We start from the raw sequence: 19,710 nt of genomic DNA, 5'->3' as shown, positions 1-19,710 counted from the left end.
GCCCACATTGGCTTTAGTGGGTACTCAGTGGGCTGGCTCCCTATGCAAGCCACAGGCCAGCCGCCCGGTTGACAGCGTAGTAAGCTCCACCAGAGCAGGCGAGCGGCACCGGCATAACTAGCAGAGTAGCCTATATTTCCTTCCCACTTTTAGATCATCTAAAAAAATGAAACACCATAAAAATGAAATGTTTCAGAAGAAAAGTCATTTCCAGAAATCAAAACAAAATGTTACAAAAGGAAATACAATAAGAAACCTGAAAAGATGGGTCCCACGGGACATCGCTGATTAGATGATGTTTGAGTTTTGACAAGTATGGCTTCATGCCAAATAACTATCGATTGAATTGATGAACAAACGTCATCATCCAATCAGCGACTTCCCATAACGTCCCTTCATCTTTATTTGTTGTTGTCATCTTGAAAACGTTCGTGCGTGGAGTGTTTGGTTGACGGAATTTGCACGGATTTGTATGAGGGGCCGTATAAGACATTATTTATTCTGAACCATTCACATTCATACATTCTTGCTCTCACAGTCATATATACTCTCTTTCGCATACATATATTCTCTTACGCATCCATATATTCTCTCTCTCACATTCATACATTCTTGCTCTCACAGTCATATATACTCTCTTTCGCATACATATATTCTCACTTGCACATCCATATATTCTCTCTCTCGCATGCATATATATTCTCTTACGCATTCATATATTCTCACTTGCACATCCATATATTCTCTCTCTCGCATGCATATATATTACTTTACACATACATACATTCTCACTCTCATTGTCACTCTTAAAAAAGAATGTATGTATGTGAAAGACAAGTATATATGAACGTGTGAGGAAGAGTTTATATGTGTGTGTGAGAGAGGAGTATGCATGAAACGGAAGTTACTTTGCATGAAAAGGAAGGCACTTTGAATGAAAAGGAAGGCACTTTGAATGAAACGGAAGGCAGATGATTTCTCGTGCTCTGATTGGACGAGAGGCCGCCACCTCCCATTTTGAACAGACGCTAACATGAACCAATAAGAAGGCCATCGGAACCTTAAGAAATATTTTATCTTCACCTCAAGTGGTCACAAATCTGTCTGCATCTCTAGAGACACAAAGGAATGTCTCAAATACCAATAATGGTAATAGAAGTGCCACCGAAACAGAAAATCCGTATCCACCTTATTCCTAGCCCCCATGAGCCTTTGCGTGAATTATGGGCGACACTTCCTGTAGACGCTGGAACACGCATTTACATTAAAACAAATTCTTCTTGTTTTCGATCCATAACTACATATAAATGTGGGAAAACCAGCTGTCATTTCTTAAAAAAGGCAACGGTGAGGTGGAGATGAAATATTTGTTAAGGTTCCGATGGCTGCAGGACCCCCGTGGCTACTTCTTGCCGGTTCGTTTTTTTTAAAAATAAACTTTATTAACAATATCTTGCACATACAAAATACCAAACACAAAACTCCACTGTGTGCAAAATACAATCTTCACGTTCGCCATGAGAATGAACAAAAAAACATAATGATAACCATGTAAAACAGGTTATGCAAAAAGAAAACAAAAATAATAAGGCAAAGGAATCTGTTAAAGTTTCAGGAGAGACCATGTTTCAACTGTTCTGACAGCTTTTTTGTTAGTGGAAGATTTAATACTGTTCACATACAAAACCATTTCTTTCTGAAAAACATAAAACACGTTTTTTTTGTTGGCATATTTACACTTGTGTATAAAGTATTTAGCCATAATTATAAGTAAATTAACTACATATATTTTTTCTGCATTAAGTCTTTCTTGTGTAAAATATCCAAAAATAATATGCTCGTAAAATAATCTATAATCTTCACATAGATGAGTTCTTATAAAATGTATCACATCTTTCCAAAATAGTTGAGTGAAGGAGCAAAACCAAAAAATATGAAGTTCAGTTTCTGGTGAGGAATGACAGAATGAACAGTTTATGTCCAGATCTTTTTTAAACTTGGTAAAGAAATGTTTCACTGGATAAAATTTATGAAGAATTTTGAAAGAAATTTCTCTGATTTTATTGGTGATGAAATACTTTTGTGGCAGGGTCCAAACCTTTTCCCACTGAATTCTACATCCAAAGCTGTTCCAGTATGAGATAACATACGGTTTTGTGGCAATCTCATTTTGAAACAGAGAACGGATACTTTGATTATTCCTGCTAGCTGAAAAACATACCTTTCCACAACACAAGTCTGTTAATTTGGGATTTCTTGCTTGTTCATGTTAGCGTCTGCACTGTAATCCCTAGCGAGTTGACTGAACTTAAAAATTATTTTGTAACAGATTACGCAACAGTTAAGTTATATTATTAAAACTTTTAAGTTAACATTTATTAAAATTCATATTGTCAGTTGGCTTACATTTGTATTATTTCATATAAAAAATATTAAGATTCCTCAACTTATAAAGGAGAGATTATTTACTTAAAGTTTTTAATATTTTCCAACTAAAAAACGCTTTAACTAACTATATTTTTATATTACTCAACTCATAAAATATGTAAAATTCACTCAAATGCTTTATAAATTCTTTAACTCATTAAATGTGTAGCATTGAAAATATTTAAAATTCTTCAGCTTAAAATGTATTCTAAACAGAGATATTGATACTGCCCCACTACATTTTAAAGGCTAACATTGATAAAAACCAACAAACGTGAAGGCCACACAATAGTGATTGCTTAATACACTTTTTTTAATTGCTCTTTAAAAAAAAAGCACAAATATCAAGAGGATGAAGAAACAATAAGTGCAATAAAACTGCATTATAAGAGTGCCACACAACATATTGACAAAAAGAGTTGGTTTTGTATTTTACGGCAGAAAAAGCAAATGATCACAACAAAACACATTAGTTACATAACACTTAAACCAACAAATAGTCCATTCTGGAAGACTCACTCAACGAAACATTCTTCAGCGTCAATAAATGTCCTTTCAGTGGTTTGCTGTCCTCAAGGCTCAAGACAGAATTCTGAATAAATATGAAGGCAAGTTCAAGTTTTTTGGGGTGCTGTAGGTCCAGAGCATAGATGTCCCCGAAGAGTTAGAAGAGATTAGTCAGCCAGATCTGTGGGACCACTGACGGCAGCATCCGGAGCGTCACCACGACAACTGAGAAGATACCCACAGCAGTGTCTGTGAGGTCTGGTATTCTGGAAAATACAAAACAAAAAACACAGATGAGTTCAGACCCTCAAAGATATTCATCACACTAATGTCCAAAACTGACATTCCTGCCATCTGTCAATAGGAATCTTTTCATGCTAACATTCTGTTAGCTTTTAATCAACTGGCTATGATGTTTTAAGGACCAACTCCAATTAAAATTGTGTTTTTAAAAAGTTCTTTAGCATTTTTCTGAAGGAGGACATTTATAAAATAATTTAAGACTAAAGCTTCATTTTTCTTTATTCAAATAATGATGGATCAGGAGCAGAAAAGGTAAACGAAACTCCACTCCTTCCAATCAGGAGTCCCTGATGTTCGCCTTTCATCTTCCGTCTCAGTTTTAAAACCATTTAAAAATATCACTCAGTTTACAAACTACAAACAATTGCCCTATTTATTATGTCACTCAATAAAATCTCAATCAATATTAAAGGATTAGTGAAAACCATTGACAGGGAGTCGTGTGCACTTACTGTACAGGTCTTGAAGAAGTTGGAGGCATCTTCATGCAGATAAACAGGAAGTGCAAGGAGGACAAGTGCCCGTCTCATGTTCACGTCACGCTGGTCCTAAAAGAATAAAAAGAAATATCCATTACCTTTGAAGCAAATGCAGAGCAAACACTTCCAATATTTACTTAAGGAACTTTAAGAAATAATAAAATGATACCTTTTCTAGATGTCTATTTCTAGTAAGAGGACAATACAGTGTTTATGTCATGATCCACTTCAGGTCAAAGACCCAAAGTCATTTGAAGGCAAGTTACACCGTGGCTTCTTACAGCTGTTTACAAATGATTTGTTATCCGTTTTTGAATTATGCACATTAGAAATTCACCTGGAGGTCATAAATCCTAACCAAGCTGGCCAGTTCCTGTCTGTTTTGGTGGACTTGGTCTCAGAAAAGGGCAGCTTTAAGTTACACAAACATGTAAAAACTGCACAATTTCCTCTGACTGCATCTACTCTACATAAATCCATTTCAGATCTTGACAGATGAGTTTTCATGGTTTCAAATGATGGAATGGTGCTAATGCAACATCATTTTATTATTGTAATATACTGTCATAAAGACATGACAATATTCCAAAGTGTCTCCACATACATGGCAGTGGAAACACTTTGGAATATTTGCTATGTAGTACTGCAGTATTATATGTAGTACTGCATAGTGCCAAAGTAACAGAACACAACTTGCACCTCCATTCCATTGTGCCACCTTCAGCCTGCAATCTAAATATGTTTAGTTAAATTGTAAATAATTTCAGCTCTATTTAGACCTTTGGCTAGTTAAAATGTGCATAAATGTTTCCATGCTGCCGTATAAATCTAATAATGGTAATAGTTCAGGATGAATGTATTAAATAAGTATAAAACTCACCCACTGACAGGTCTTTTCTGGTGAAATGGTGACTTTCTGGTGAACTTTCTGAAGTTCAGTATCTGAAAAAGTCCAAAAGAGATTTTTCAATGTTAAAAAATGTTTCAATTATATTCTGATCAAAAAACATTTATTGCACTACACAACCTATTGCATTTTTTGTTTTTTTAAAATAGCTCTAGACAAATAACTGAGACAAGTTACCTGGCTGGCCTTGGCGTCTACCTGGAGGTGAAACACTGAACACTCTGTAGTTCGGTACCTGAACACAACACGAGCACGTTGATTAATTTATTTTTACAAAAACCTTTTTTATAACGGAGATCAGTGATTTATAAAAGCTTAAAGCTGCATTCAAAACCCAATGCTTCCATGTAGCAACCAGGCTTAAAACTGTTGGCGGTAGCTCCTCCCACACAACCGTTAGAGGCTTTGAGTGACATTTTTGGACAAATGTCCAGCAGCAAACTTTAGCCACAGACAGAGGCCTCCAACGCGAATTTCACACGCGGATCATGTTTAGTGTGATTGCAGCATAACAGATCATTTCTAACTCTGAAAAAAAAAACCTCATCACTGTCGTAACTTACGGGCAGAAATGCATTTTGGGTTTGGCTCGCCATACGTCTGCTATGACAAACTAATCATGTATACATTTCCACATTAATCTCTAAAACAATCATAACACACATATGTTTAAACAACAGTAAACCACATTTACGGTAGTATAAGAGCATTTTTAAAGCATTCATTCATAAACCATGAACGATACTTACCAAATTAAATCAGGGCTGAAGACAAGACGGCACCATCAGCGATGAGGCGGATGAAAAAAAAACCCGAGGTTGGGGCGTCTTGAAGCGGGACGAAATCGCAACGCTTTGCAGAATAATAAAATGCTCGACTTTCAATTTCAAACGTCGCATACTCGCATTCGGCAAATCCAACATGGCCACCTGAGCTAACGTAGAGAAAACGAAAGACCCTCCCACCAGTACGTGATGACGTCATAACGCTACTTCACGGATCTTAAAATTTTTGAGTGCCAGATACAAATAAGCTTTAAAATATTTAGCACTGTTAAGTTAAATTTGAAAAAATCTTGATAGAGCTTAATACTTTATAGTTGAATCAACTACAAAATGACATTTAAGTTGTGTAACCTTAATAGTTATGAGTCAGTACAAGTGATAGGGTTTAGAGTGTGTTCAAAATGGGAGGTGGCGGCCTCTCGTCCAATCAGAGCACGAGAAATCATCTGCCTTCCGTTTCATTCAAAGTGCCTTCCTTTTCATTCAAAGTGCCTTCCTTTTCATGCAAAGTAACTTCCGTTTCATGCATACTCCTCTCTCACACACACATATAAACTCTTCCTCACACGTTCATATATACTTGTCTTTCACATACATACATTCTTTTTTAAGAGTGACAATGAGAGTGAGAATGTATGTATGTGTAAAGTAATATATATGCATGCGAGAGAGAGAATATATGGATGTGCAAGTGAGAATATATGAATGCGTAAGAGAATATATATGCATGCGAGAGAGAGAATATATGGATGTGCAAGTGAGAATATATGTATGCGAAAGAGAGTATATATGACTGTGAGAGCAAGAATGTATGAATGTGAGAGAGAGAATATATGGATGCGTAAGAGAATATATGTATGCGAAAGAGAGTATATATGACTGTGAGAGCAAGAATGTATGAATGTGAGAGAGAGAATATATGGATGCGTAAGAGAATATATGTATGCGAAAGAGAGTATATATGACTGTGAGAGCAAGAATGTATGAATGTGAATGGTTCAGAATAAATAATGTCTTATACGGCCCCTCATAGATTTCAGTGAAATCACTGATCAGACAGGAGACATGTGTGTATAACAGCAACAACGGAAAACAAGAAACATACAAACTCAAAAGTGACGATGGCTGGTTTCTGTTTCTCCCACCCAGGCATGCTCACTGGAGTGTGGGGGAGGGCTGGACAGCCAGAGACTACGACTGTGCCAGGACTTTCTGCTGGGGGAGGGGAGAAATTTTCTTCTGGATGCTGACCTTCAAACCCCGCAGAAGGGTGAGGCCGCCATTATGCCGGATGAAGATGCCGCAGCACCCCCCCAGGAAATGGATCAGAAGTTTAACAGCTTTAAAAAACGCTATGGGGGTTTCATGTCCCGACGCTCTCCTACCCCCGTGGGGGACCTGGACGACGCAGAGAACCAGGAAGAGGAGGAAAACATCCGCTTGGAGATCCTGAAGCTCTTCAGCACAGCGGGAGAACATAGCCGAGAGAGGGACGGTCAGGGGGGGGGAGCCGTGAAGAGGTACGGAGGTTTTATGCGTCGAGCTGAGGGAGGGGAGGGCACAGGTAGCCTGCTGGAGGCGGTGTTAGATCGGGGGCTTAAGAAGCGCTATGGAGGCTTCATGAGGCGCGTGGGGAGGCCGGAGTGGCTGGTGGACGGCAGCAAAAATGGGGGGGTGTTCAAAAGGGCCTGGGAGAATGGAAGTGGGCTACAGAAGAGGTATGGGGGTTTCATGGATTAGGAGGTACCTGCACCACCCATGCTGACACCACCCAAACATCTGCTTTGATGTAATGTGTTTGTGCTCATTTTATTGTTTCACTGTCCTGGAATGACCCTAATATAAAAAAAACACTTCCCTCCATACTTTCATGATATTATTTATTAAAAGAGTCTGTTGATTGATGTGTTCTTCTTGAGTTCGTGATTTCTGAAATCAGTTCAGGAGTGAAATGATGAAGATGTTCTAATGATGATCTTAATTACTATGCACTAGGACTTTTGACCATGTTAGAAGCCCAGCTGTGCTGCAGAAAACTTCAGTTTGATTAGAATTTTTTTATGACATTTGCACCAAAATATCTAATGATTTTCTTAAAGCTTTGGCCTCACACTGAAATCAGACACGTGTGAATCCTCTGTGAGCTCAGTCAGCTTTGAAACCTTTCACAACCTTTGCATAATTCCTGACCTTCCTCTTTTCTGTATTCAATAAATAGAAATCACATCTGACTTTTCTCCTCATTTTAGACACACGTTTTCTCCTATTTCTCTCTGTAGAACATTTACAACAATTTTCTGTGTATTCTATAAAGTGACTATCCTGACAGCCTGCATGGGGAGAAGTCTTTGCTTTCACTCTGCGATAATCTTCTGAACTTGGTACAAATTGGCTGAGATTGCTTATAAACTATACACCTTCATTTGGTTTGGTTCGCTTTCACAGGTAACTCTGAAGGGAAAAACAAAGAATGAAGTGGACCAAACTGCCTCACATGCAGCTTCAGTGGCTCCTCATTTGAGGGCGCTATTACCCCAAACACAACGAAGAAACCTTATAAGTCTAGTTAGTCTCAAGGCTATAGAAATAATAAACTGCATAATCATAAGCCCCTACTTCTCCTCACTACACCATGTTAAGCCACAAAAACTTTTCATGCATAATGCTTTTTCTCCCTGCAACAAACTGGCAACCTGTCCAGGGTGTCCCTTGCCTTTGTCCAACAGTAGCTGGGATAGGTTCCAACCATTGACTGAATCAGAGAACTGGACCAAGTGAGTGTGACGGTTTACCTTCAGCTCCAACCAAATGAAGACAATCCAGTCGCCATTTTTTTGCGATGCTGTCATTTTGGAGCCAGATGTCATCATTAACCATGATTGGTCCGTGTCGGTCTGAGTCTACATTTCTAAGGCAACCACTCTCCAGTCAGGAGTTAGCTTGTTGGAAATCCGCACATTTGAAAGCAAGCTCTGGAGAATCTGTCAATCAATCGTATTGAACGTTGGATGTAGGCCAGTAGACTCCACCTACTATTATTGGGGCATCTGATGGCCAGTCAATAACCTGAATAACTTGAACTACAGAAAAATATATAGAGCCTGGTCCTCAGGCTCACCGTCCCCTGGCCCTGTCTGGGGCCTCCGCTGGTCGCCTGCGTCCGTCTTCCCACTCGGGCGGTCGGTTTCTGCCGCTTCCCCCTCTCGGTGGGGCTAGCGGACAGGTTGCACGGGTGCGCAGTGTGGGCTGACCATGGGCTGTGCCGGCCTGCCTCTGGGGTGGGGCCTCAGGACTCCCGAGCGGTGGCGTGCCTCTCGTCTGGGCGCCGCTGAGGTCTCGAGCGGTCGGGGCATTGGGTATGGGCCCGGTGCGCCTTGGGATGGGGCGGGTCCCTGCCTGGGCCGTGGCTCCAGTTTTGCGTGTTCTCTGTTCCTCCTACACCTCGGCGAGGGGGCTGCTGGGTCCTGAACTCCGCCTCTGTTTCTGTGGTGGGGGTCAGATGCACGGGAGGGTGGTTGCTCCTGGATCTTTGTCTGACGGTGAGGCTCTTGGATGCCTGGATCGGCCGGGTTGCTGCGCTGTCTGCCCCTAGCTCTGGGGTGTGGGGTGCCGGGCCTCCTGCCTTTGCTGGTGCATTATATGTGATCAAGGTAGACTTCAAGAGGCACAGATTCATTCAACATTTACTTACAATACTTTTATGTTTTAACTTGGTGATATCGACTACTCCCTACTCTAACTCCTTACCCCCATCTCTGACATCCCACTGTTTCTTTCTCTCCTCTTTTGTTTCTTTTTTTCCGTCCTGTCCAACAAGGAATACATTCAAATATAATTTTCATAAATAAAGCTGAACCAAAAATACAAAAGGGGTTTATACAAATACACAGTACACTCCAAGATCCATAAACCCCAATTGTAACAATAAAATCTGTCCAATACAGGAGGCACTCAGCTCTGATCTGCTTGCTCAGCTGTTGGACAGGACAAGTTAGGAAAAAACAGAAAAATATCATGAACGCGCAGTGGTTAGCGCTCTTGCCTCACAGCAAGAAGGCCCCCGGTTCAAGTCCTGGCTGGGGGACATAAAAAACACAACATCAATGGGGGACCTTTCTGTGTGGAGTTTGCATGTTCTCCCCGTGCATGTGTGGGTTCTCTGTTTTGGGACTCCAGCTTCCTCCCACCATTCCAAAACATGCTTTATAGGTTAATTGGTCACTCCAATTTATCCATAGGTGTGAGTGTGTATGGGTGTGTGATATGTGTGACCCTGCGACAGACTGGCAACCTGTCCAGGGTGTCCCCTGCCTTTGCCCACAAATGGCCGGGATAGGCTCCGGCAGCCCAGTGACCCTGAAAGGGACAAACGGAAGAAGATGAATGAATGAATGAATGAATGAATGAATGAATGAATGAATGAATGAATGAATGAATGAATGAATGAATCGTGGAAAAAAAATAGGATTATCAAGGAGATGTTAAAAGAAATTATCAGAGCAAGAATGGTTATTCTGACCAATAGAATGACGAAGTAATAGGTGTTTATTTCTCAATAGACGTCTATGGGATTTTGCCTTCTTGGAGCCAACGAGTACTTTCCATTTGGAAAACAATGGAGGAGGGACCACACAATCCAATTCTCATATTCAGTCAATGACTCCAGCAGCCCAGTGACCCTGATTCAGTGGGATGAGGCAGATATGCGCAATTATCTACCATTATGGGTTGGAGAGAAAGGATGGGATGTAGAAAACAATTGGGACCTCACAGCAGAGAAAGCTAAAAAGTCACAGCCATGCTATAATAGGTACATCACACCGAAGACTAACCCTATGTATGCCAGGTACAGGTTCTACCAACGGATGCAAGGTGAACATGAGTCAGTTGGTCATTTTGCCACCGAATTAAGTTATTAGTAGAGGGCTGTGTGTACCAAATGGTTTGTGATTGCATTGTTTTTGCCAAAAACTCGCCTTTAGTGTGTGAAAAGCTTCTTAACCAAGGTGCAGAGCTCACTTTGGACTGAGCTAACAGCATAACACAATCTCATGAGCTTGCTTAGCAGCAAATGCATACAGTGGCTAGCATTAAAGAGCACATGGTACGTGCAATCTCCAAAAAAACAGCATCGATTTTCTGCATCGTGGAAAGCTGCGAGCTGATACAGGTGCTTTCAGGATATGCAGCCAGTATGCATGACAACATAGCCAAAAAGACACATGCAATGTACAAAATGTAGAAATTGAACCACCTTGTAAAGGTGTAAAATTCAAAAACTACTACGCAGTCAAAATCTCATCACAAGACATTACACTCAGTAGGAGAAAGCAAGAACCGCCATAAGACAAGGGATGAGGAGACATGACTTTACATTGACAGAATAACAATTGAGAAGAATGGCAAAAGTAATGAACAATTCTTTTAAGATTATAAATTTGGCTCACCACATCTCAAAGAAAGGGTGTATTCAGGCTGAAAAAGTGCATTGGTGCTTAATTTGGTCCAGATTGAGGCGTGAACATTGCGGTTTGTCTGTATTCTGACTGCCTTCAATGGTACAGTTTTGTTTTGAACCAACATTTTTTAACTAAAAGTCAATTATGTGCCAGGAATAACAAGGGCGGGGCAAGGCAACGTGAGAAAGAATAATGGAAGTCCTGCGCTTTGCAATCCTTTTTGGGAAAATAATAATGGATTGGATTTATCTGCGCTTTTCCAGACACTCAAAGCGCTTACAATGTGTCCGTTATTCATTCACTCCTCATTCACACTTGGTGATGGTGAGATACTGATGTAGCCACAGACTGACAGAGGCGTGGCTGCCAGTGTGCGCCTACTGTCATGATTCGGAGGAGCGGCAGACCCAGATGCTGGAACCCAGAATGAGGACGCAGGTAGATGAGAGGTAAGAAAGGGTTGTTATTCTCTCCAGGAAGATGGTGCTAGCGTGAATGTGATCCAGAGAGGAGCGAAGCTTGAGGCGTGGCTGGAGGTAGTAGCGTGGCTGGCGGAGCGTGGTGTTTCCAGAACAGCAGGGGGGTTCGAACTGACTTCCACACAGGTGACACTGGTGAGCAGGAATCCATAAGGGGTAACGATCTGGCGATGAGTTGTGGAGCTGGGTCTCCTTAAGAAGGGCAGAGATGATGAGGATGAATTGGTCACAGCTGGTGGAGTCAGGAGCAGAGCAGAGGGGCGGGGCTGACAGGTGCCATGACAGTACCCCCCCTAACGACCGCCTCCAGGCGGTCCAGGACGACGATCCGGGTGGGCACGGTAGATGTCGGAGATAAGGGTACGGTCCAAAATGAGCGAACGGGAGACTCAGGAGCGTTCCTCAAGACCATACCCCTCCCAATCGACCAAGAACTGATGGCCGCGACCCCGGCGCCGGACGTCCAAGATGCGGCTGACAGTGTACGCCAGAGCGGCATCGATGAGCCGGGCGGGTGGCGGGGAAGCGGAAGGCGGGCACAAACTGCTGTCAGAGACAGGCTTGAGACGTGGAAGGACGGATGGATCTTGAGAGCGGCTGGGAGGTGAAGACGGACACAGGAGGGATTAATGATTTTGTTGATAGGATATGGACCGATGTACCTGGGAGCAAGTTTGCGTGACGTGGCCTGGATGGGGACGTTCCGGGATGACAGCCATACCCTCTGTCCGGGTTGATAACTGGGCCCCACCACCCTGTGACGGTTGGCCGTCTGGCAGTTGCTTTCCTTTGTATGGAGGAGAGCTGCCATGGTTTGTTGCCAGACGCGTTGACAGCGCTGGAGATGTTCCTATACTGAGGGCACTGCCAAGTCCAGTTCGTGAGATGGAAACAGTGGTGGTGGGAACCCGAGGGAGGCTTCGAAGGGAGACACCCCTGTAGCAGAAGAGGGTTGAGAGTTATGGGCGTACTCTATCCATACCAAATATTTGGACCAGTCCGAAGGATTCTCGGCAGCTAGGCAACAGAGGGACGCTTCCAGCTCCTGATTAGCCCGTTCAGCTTGGCCGTTGGACTAGGGATGGTAGCCCGAAGTTAAACTGACTGTGGCACCCAGGGCGGAGCAAAAGGCCTTCCAGACTTGAGAACAGAATTGAGGGCCTCGATTCGACACAATGTCGGACGGAATGCCATGATGACGGAAAACGTGATGAACCAGGATGTCGGCGGTCTCGGTGGCGGTAGGTAACTGGGGTAGAGGAAGGAAATGAACAAATTTAGAAAACCGGTCTATGAGAGTGAAAATGACGGAGTGACCATGGGATGGAGGAAGACCGGTGACAAAGTCTACCGCAATGTGGGACCAGGGCCGACTGGGAGTGGGCAGAGGATGCATCAGACCAGAGGGAGGAGAGTGGGATATCTTGTATCGAGCACAAGTGGTGCAGGCGGCTATGTACTCCCGGACGTCTCGGTTCATGGAGGGCCAGTAGAATCGTCTGCGTAGGAGATGGAGGGTACGATGAACCCCTCCATGACAGGCGATGCGGGAGGTATGGGCCCAGCTTAGAACGTCCGACCTTAGGGATCTGGGGACATATAGAGTACCATTAGGTGGAGTAGGGTGATTCGGCTCCTCACCTTGAGATTGGGCGACTCTGGTTTCGATGTCCCAGGTGAGGTTACCGATAACACAGGTAGGAGGGAGAATGTTGGAGGTGGTGGTGGACTCAGAGGAGCAGAATTTCCGAGACAGGGCGTCAGGTCTTGCGTTCCGGGATCAGGGTCTGTAGGTAATTGTGAACTCGAATCGATCAAAGAACAAGTACCAACGGGCTTGACGTGAGTTGAGTCTTTTTGCAGAACGGAGATAGGAAAGATTCTTATGGTCAGTCCATACTATGAAAGGAAGAGCCGCTCCCTCCAGCCAATGACGCCATTCCTCGAGGGCAAGTTTTATGGCCAACAGTTCACGATTGCCCACATCGTAATTTTTTTCAGCCGGGGAGAGCTTCTTTGAGAAGAAGGCACAGGGTTTTAATTTTCCAGATGCTTCCTCTCTCTTTAACAGGACTGCCCCAACCCCAGAATCCGAGGCGTCAACCTCTACAACAAATTGCCGGTTGGTGTCAGGTTGGATCAGGATGGGGGCTGAGACGAACAGTCTTTTAAGGGTGTCGAAGGCATCCTGAGCGGCGGAGCTCCATTGAAAGGTCTTAGAGGTGGAAGTAAGCTGAGTAAGAGGCGCGGCGATGGAGCTGTAATTCCTCATAAAACGGCGATAGAAGTTGGCGAAACCTAAAAACTGCTGCAACTTTTTACGAGTTTTGGGTGGTTCCCACTGAGAAACGGCTTCGATTTTTGCGGGATCAGGGCGGATGCTACCTGCCTCGAAAATGTATCCGAGAAAAGGAATAACGGACGTCTGAAAAGCGCACTTCTCAGCTTTAACAAACAAATGATTTTCAGAAATTCTCTGTAAAACCATGCGAACGTGATTCTCGTGTTGAGAGGTGTCTTTGGAATAAATCAGGATATCATCCAGGTAGACAAAAACGAAGCGGTCTATGAAATCACGGATGACGTCATTGACAAAATGTTGAAAAACAGCAGGCGCCTTAGTTAAACCGAAGGGCATGACCAGATATTCGTAGTGACCTAAGGGAGTCTTGAAAGCAGTTTTCCATTCATCTCCTTCTTTAATGCGAACGAAATGTTATGCGTTGCGGAGGTCGAGCTTGGAAAATATGCAAGCTTCTTGAATGGAGTCGAACACGGAACTGATGAGAGGCAGAGAGTATTTGTCTTTAACCGTAATCTGATTTAATTCACGATAATCAATGCAGGGTCTTAAGGACTTGTCTTTTTTCTCTACAAAGAAAAAACCAGCCCCTGCAGGAGAAGAGGAAGGGCGAATGTGTCCCGAAGAAAGCGCCTCATGGATATATTTTTCCATGGCAACTTTGTCGGGACCAGAGAGATTAAACAACCTTCCTTTAGGTAATGTAACACCATCCAAGAGGCGGATGGAACAATCACAGGGCCTATGAGGAGGTAATGACCCTGCTTTGGTTTTGCTAAAGACCGCGGCGAGGTCATGGTAACAGGCGGGAACGTTACTAAGATCAATGTCCTCCGGACGGCTGGTAGTGGGACGGACAACGGAGGAAATAGCAGATCGGAGACAATTAGCCAAACAAAACTCACTCCAGTTAATAACGCGGTGGTTGACCCAATCGAGCTGGGGGTTATGCTTCCTGAGCCATGAGAAGCCTAAAACCATGGGAGTCTGGGGAGTGTGGGTGATGAAAAACTGGATGTGTTCTCTATGATTACCGGAGGTGACAAACATAATAGGTTTGGTACGGTAAGTAATAAGAGAGAGATGTTGCCCACCCTGAATCAACGAGAGCTTGGAGGTCGGCTACTTTGGACTGGTGACACAGCTTGACAGGGAGAAGTAAAAAATCCTTGGAAAGAGAGGTGGAGTTACCCGCCCGCGGCCTGCCTTCTAGCGGGGGGTTCTGGAGTTTAAACGTAACTCACACTGGTTTACTTGATGTCCTTGAAGTCCACAGTAAAAGCATGTGCCTTCGTTCCGACGTCTCTGACGTTCTTCAGCAGAAATTTTAGAGAGTCCAACCTGCATAGGTTCCTCGGGAGGGCCGTGTGGAACTTCTAAAGCACCGGCAGGAGGAAAAGGAGGGTTAATATTATGCATGGGTTTGTTAGACATCTTACATGCAGGAAGCGATCTTTCATGTTGGCGCTCCCTTAGGCGAGCATCCGAGCGCAGGGCTGCAGAAACGACATCTTCAAAGTTATGGGCCTCTGGTTGCGTACACAAATGATCCTTAATGGATTAATTGAGGGATTGATAGAAAATGCCCCGAAGGGCCGGGTCGGACCAACCAGCTTCCACTGCGAGAATCCTAAAGTCAATGACGTGGTCATTTACGGGGCGATTTCGTTGTCTGAGTGCGAGGAGTTTTCTGGTGGCTTCTTCTTATTTTTTGGGTTGATCGAAAACAAGTTGAAATTCCCCAATGAAGCGGTCGAATGATAAGTGGGATATAGGGTTAGCTGCTAGGAAGGCTTGAGCCCATTGTAAGGCTTTATTTCTCAGTGATTTCACGATTAATGTAATTTTACTGAGGTCTGAAAAATAATTCCTCGGGGCCTGCTGGAACAGTAGTTGGCATTGAAGGAGAAACCCACTGCAGACTTCTACGTCACCGAAGAAAGGCTCGGGTTGCAGGCGGAAGTTTTCCGGGGGCACGGCGGAAGCGGAAGTGGATGTGTTGCCGGAAGACGGAAGCGTTGCTGTGGTGACAGGGTTAGACATTTGCCCGGATAATTCCGTCAATACCGTCCAAGCGTCTGAAAAGTTCCTGTTGAGCTGTTGCCATTTGGGATAATGCATCCGCTTGGCGTCCCAGGGTGATCCCTTGCTGATGAACGGGGTAGCGGAGTCCTTCTGGGTCAGCTGGGTCGGAGGTTTGACCAGATCGTTCTGTCATGATTCGGAGGAGCGGCAGACCCAGATGCTGGAACCCAGAATGAGGACGCAGGTAGATGAGAGGTAAGAAAGGGTTTTTATTCTTTCCTTCCAGGAAGATGGTGCTAGCGTGAATGTGATCCAGAGAGGAGCGAAGCTTGAGGCGTGGCTGGAAGTAGTAGCGCGGCTAGCGGAGCGTGGTGTTTCCAGAACAGCAGGGGGGTTCGAACTGACTTCCACACAGGTGACACTGGTGAGCAGGAATCCATAAGGGGTAACGATCTGGCGATGAGTTGTGGAGCTGGGTCTCCTTAAGAAGGGCAGAATTGATGAGGATGAATTGGTCACAGCTGGTGGAGTCAGGAGCAGAGCAGAGCAGAGCAGAGCAGAGCAGAGCAGAGGGGCGGGGCTGACAGGTGCAATGACACCTACGGCCCATCTGACCATCACCGGGATATTCAAACATCAGTAGAGCAACACTAGAGGCAGGGAGGGTAAACTGTCTTGCCCAAGGACACAACAACAGTTGACTGGGGGGAGCGGGGATCCAACTGCTAATCCTTCGATCATCGGCCAACCTGCTCAACCATCTCAGCCACTGCCACTTATTCAAACTTTATATTCCGCTGATTAGTTTTGAACGTCCGGATCAACGTCAGGTACAAGACTTTTTAGGCATACAGCAAGGTGGTAACTGAGAAGACGACACCTAATAAGTTGTTTTAATGAGTGCATTCACACGGCCAAATTTCAATGAGCTGCTGTGTCTTATCATTGCACCATGTTTTGTCCACGGCTTATGGTTGCTCCAGCTGTTGCTACCCGACACCTTACTTTGTTGACATCCTGTAATGCCTGGCTACGGTGGCCATTTGGTCCAATTTTTTCACTCCGAGCATGGAGCCTTTTCAGACTGAGTAAAACTCAAAACCGGAGCTCAGTCCGATTGGAAACAAACCGAGACCACCTCAAAAGATGGGTCTGAGAGCGGTTCCAGATCCGGGACCAGGGTCCAATTGGCTGTATTAGATTCAAGTAGATACTGGGGCACAACCCAATAAAATTCTAGTGAACATTTTTTCAGACATTGTTTCAAGATGAGCAAACCACAGATCCACAGCCTGTAGTTAACACCCACTAAACATGGATGACAAATGTAAATTGAGATGAAAGCAAAAACACTGGTTGCTGATGTTAGACTTCCAAGTTGTTGACACAAGTTCCCCATCTGTCTTGGGAATGAAAGCCTGCAGAGACTTAGGAAACCTGATTAAAATAGTGTTGCATTAATAAAGAAAAGATTGACACAGACATACACAATGTGTCAGAGGAGTTTAAAGATGACATTGAAGTGTTTATGCAACTATTATGTTGATTTAGAAATAACTCCAGTTATTTGTCCATCCTGGAAGATTCTGTTCCATGCAAAGCAATCTTAAAGAAAAGCTTGAAAGCATGGAGAAGAACAACATGATCTGCAATGTTACAAAACCAACAGCATGTGTGAATGTACTTGTTGAAGAAAGCTCAGAGTTTGTTTGGACCCTGATCAATAAACAAAGCAATAGAGACCTAACTACCCTGGAAACACTGGACAAAGGGCTTCTTCAACAGCTGGTGGTGGGATCCAAGTTTGTGGAGGTTGGAGCAGGAAAAATACTTAGCAATTTTAGACCCTCGTACCCCAGCTAAACCCAAGTGGACGCCACTTAGTTTGGTTTGGGTTTTCTTTTTTGAATTTATGGATGTTTTATTGTTGGAATAAACTAAGCTTTAGACTTCTTTGACTTGATGCGTTGTTGAGTCCTTGGTCTTCCTGGCAGATCTATAGTTAAAATTTGCATATACGGCCTAATTTTTCATAAACATTAAAATGAACACCAAACACACAAGCACCATTTGCTCAAACAAGCTGGATATTAGGATGCCAAAATGATTTAATTAGCTAGAAGTATTAGATAGTGTAAAGAAATACAGAGATGCAAAAAGAATCTCATAAAAAGCATGGCTGCGTTATCCTGGTCCTCAACATCTACCACCCTATCTGTTTTCCAGGTCTTACTGGAGCCGGTTATTAACCCCCTACAGCACATGTGTCAAACTCAAGGCCCGCGGGCCAAATGTGGCCCTCCATGTCATTTTATGTGGCTTGCATTAAGAGAGCTTGAAAGTTTTTAATTTCTTAAAATAAAAACTGGTGTGTATTTATTCACATCTAGGGGGAATCGGACTTGAAATATCGGATTGGGCAACTATACAGTAGGACTTAAACACTGTCAATTTAACCTAACCTGACAGAATCAAATTTCAAAGGATTTAAGACTCTAGACTGGCATTATTCTAACAACTGGCAGGTCATGTGACCACATGCTGCTATCTATTTACATTCCCTGGTACTACAAATCATAAAACACCTGAAAACAGAGTCAATGGTGGAATTAAGTCTAAAATGTTATACCTTTGTACAAATCTGAGTTAATTCATCACTACTAGTTCATTGTTTTCTGCATCTTGTTCAAAAGCCAGAAATACATCTGATGTTTTTAAACAATGTTAACTGATTCATTTTCAAAATAGTCTGTTATAGTTTTGCTCAATTGCAGCTAGCTTACCCTCAGTGTAAAATGTTTGCTCCTGCATTCACAGGAAGCCACGTCATAATGATGGGCCCCTTCATAATCTCTCAGCCTATACTTTCATGTATGCATGGTGGTGGGTGCTAATGTTTGGTCTCTTGTTTATTCTGTGCTAATTTTATGCACAGTAATTGGTGAGAAACTCACTTTCTATGCTACACAGAGTATAGCTGCGTTTCCATTGACTGTGAAACAAATTGCACAAATTGGATTTGCGATAATAAATTTGCCTAATTGAAACACAACAATTTAGAAAAAAATTGTATTTATGGAAAATACGTTTTGTGCCCGGAGGAGGAAGTTTTTGAGGAGTATTAAAATTGACATATTTCTCAAAACTGCAATGGAAACACTTTTTCAAATTAAATGAGTCACGTGACCAACAACCAGATGGCGATGAGCTGCTTGGTAGGAACTGGCGGCCTCGGGCGCTGCACAGCAGGCGCCACCAGAGGTCCCACAGCATCACAGCTCATCAAAAGTTGAGCGTGTCATGTGGAATTGTTGGATCCACAGCTCCTCTGGAAAATCACCAAGCACCATTTCCCAACATGGCTTCATCAGTAGCCCCTCCCACGTGTAAGGAGCTCGCCGCTCCATGGTCTGAAGAAGACGGCAACATCTCCTTTGAATGATGATGATGATGATGAGCGCTAGTGCCGTGGCAGAAATTTGAGTGGATCTGCTGTCAATCAAAGTATTTATCACATCCATCCCCATATTTTTGAATTACTATCACATAAGTTGGTTTGTATTTTTGCATAATTAGGATTTAATGGAAAGACTGTAATTGAGAAATTGTTTTTTTTTTTACATTTCTAGAGTTTTTATAAAGTTTTGCGCATAGGTGTGATGGAAGCGCAGCTTATGTAGAGTTATCCTGTCAGACTCAACCAAAGTAAACTCTAAGGTTATTAAAGGACGATCATGAAGAAAGAGTTATGGGGAAATGCAGATATTTTTTTTCAATATTCATGGCATAACTTGGAAAAAGGTCACGTCTGCTGAATATGAGCAGGTTTGAGTAGTTTTTAAGAAAAGCCAGTAGAGCCTAATAAATATTTACACTAGAATTTCTACTAAAACTGATAGAAGATCATACAAAGAAAACCAACAAAGAGAATGACGCAATAGATCTTGAACAGTTCAGGTGCTCCTCCTCATAGGTGTCTATTCCACAGTGCTTGCAGATGAATCCTCACCACGATCCCCTTTTCCCTAATTTCATCC

The 19,710-nt window shown here is 43.2% G+C and overlaps 1 protein-coding gene across 1 annotated transcript in view; it reads left to right on the top strand.

Annotated features, from left to right (window-relative positions):
* penk (proenkephalin) overlaps nucleotides 1-7,639 on the top strand; it is a 38,550-nt gene extending 30,911 nt beyond the window's left edge. Inside the window, exon 3 of the mRNA XM_011486095.3 lies at nucleotides 6,558-7,639. Within this exon, the coding sequence (XP_011484397.1) occupies nucleotides 6,558-7,148 (591 nt within the window). The 3' untranslated portion in view covers nucleotides 7,149-7,639. The remainder of the gene's footprint in view (nucleotides 1-6,557) is intronic.
* The last annotated feature ends 12,071 nt before the right edge of the window (nucleotides 7,640-19,710 follow it).

This window comes from Oryzias latipes, chromosome 17, assembly GCF_002234675.1.
Source record: "Oryzias latipes chromosome 17, ASM223467v1".
Taxonomy (NCBI): Eukaryota; Metazoa; Chordata; class Actinopteri; order Beloniformes; family Adrianichthyidae; genus Oryzias; species Oryzias latipes.
The sequence above is the reverse complement of the archived record's forward strand: the minus strand, read 5'-3'. Positions and strand labels throughout refer to the sequence as shown.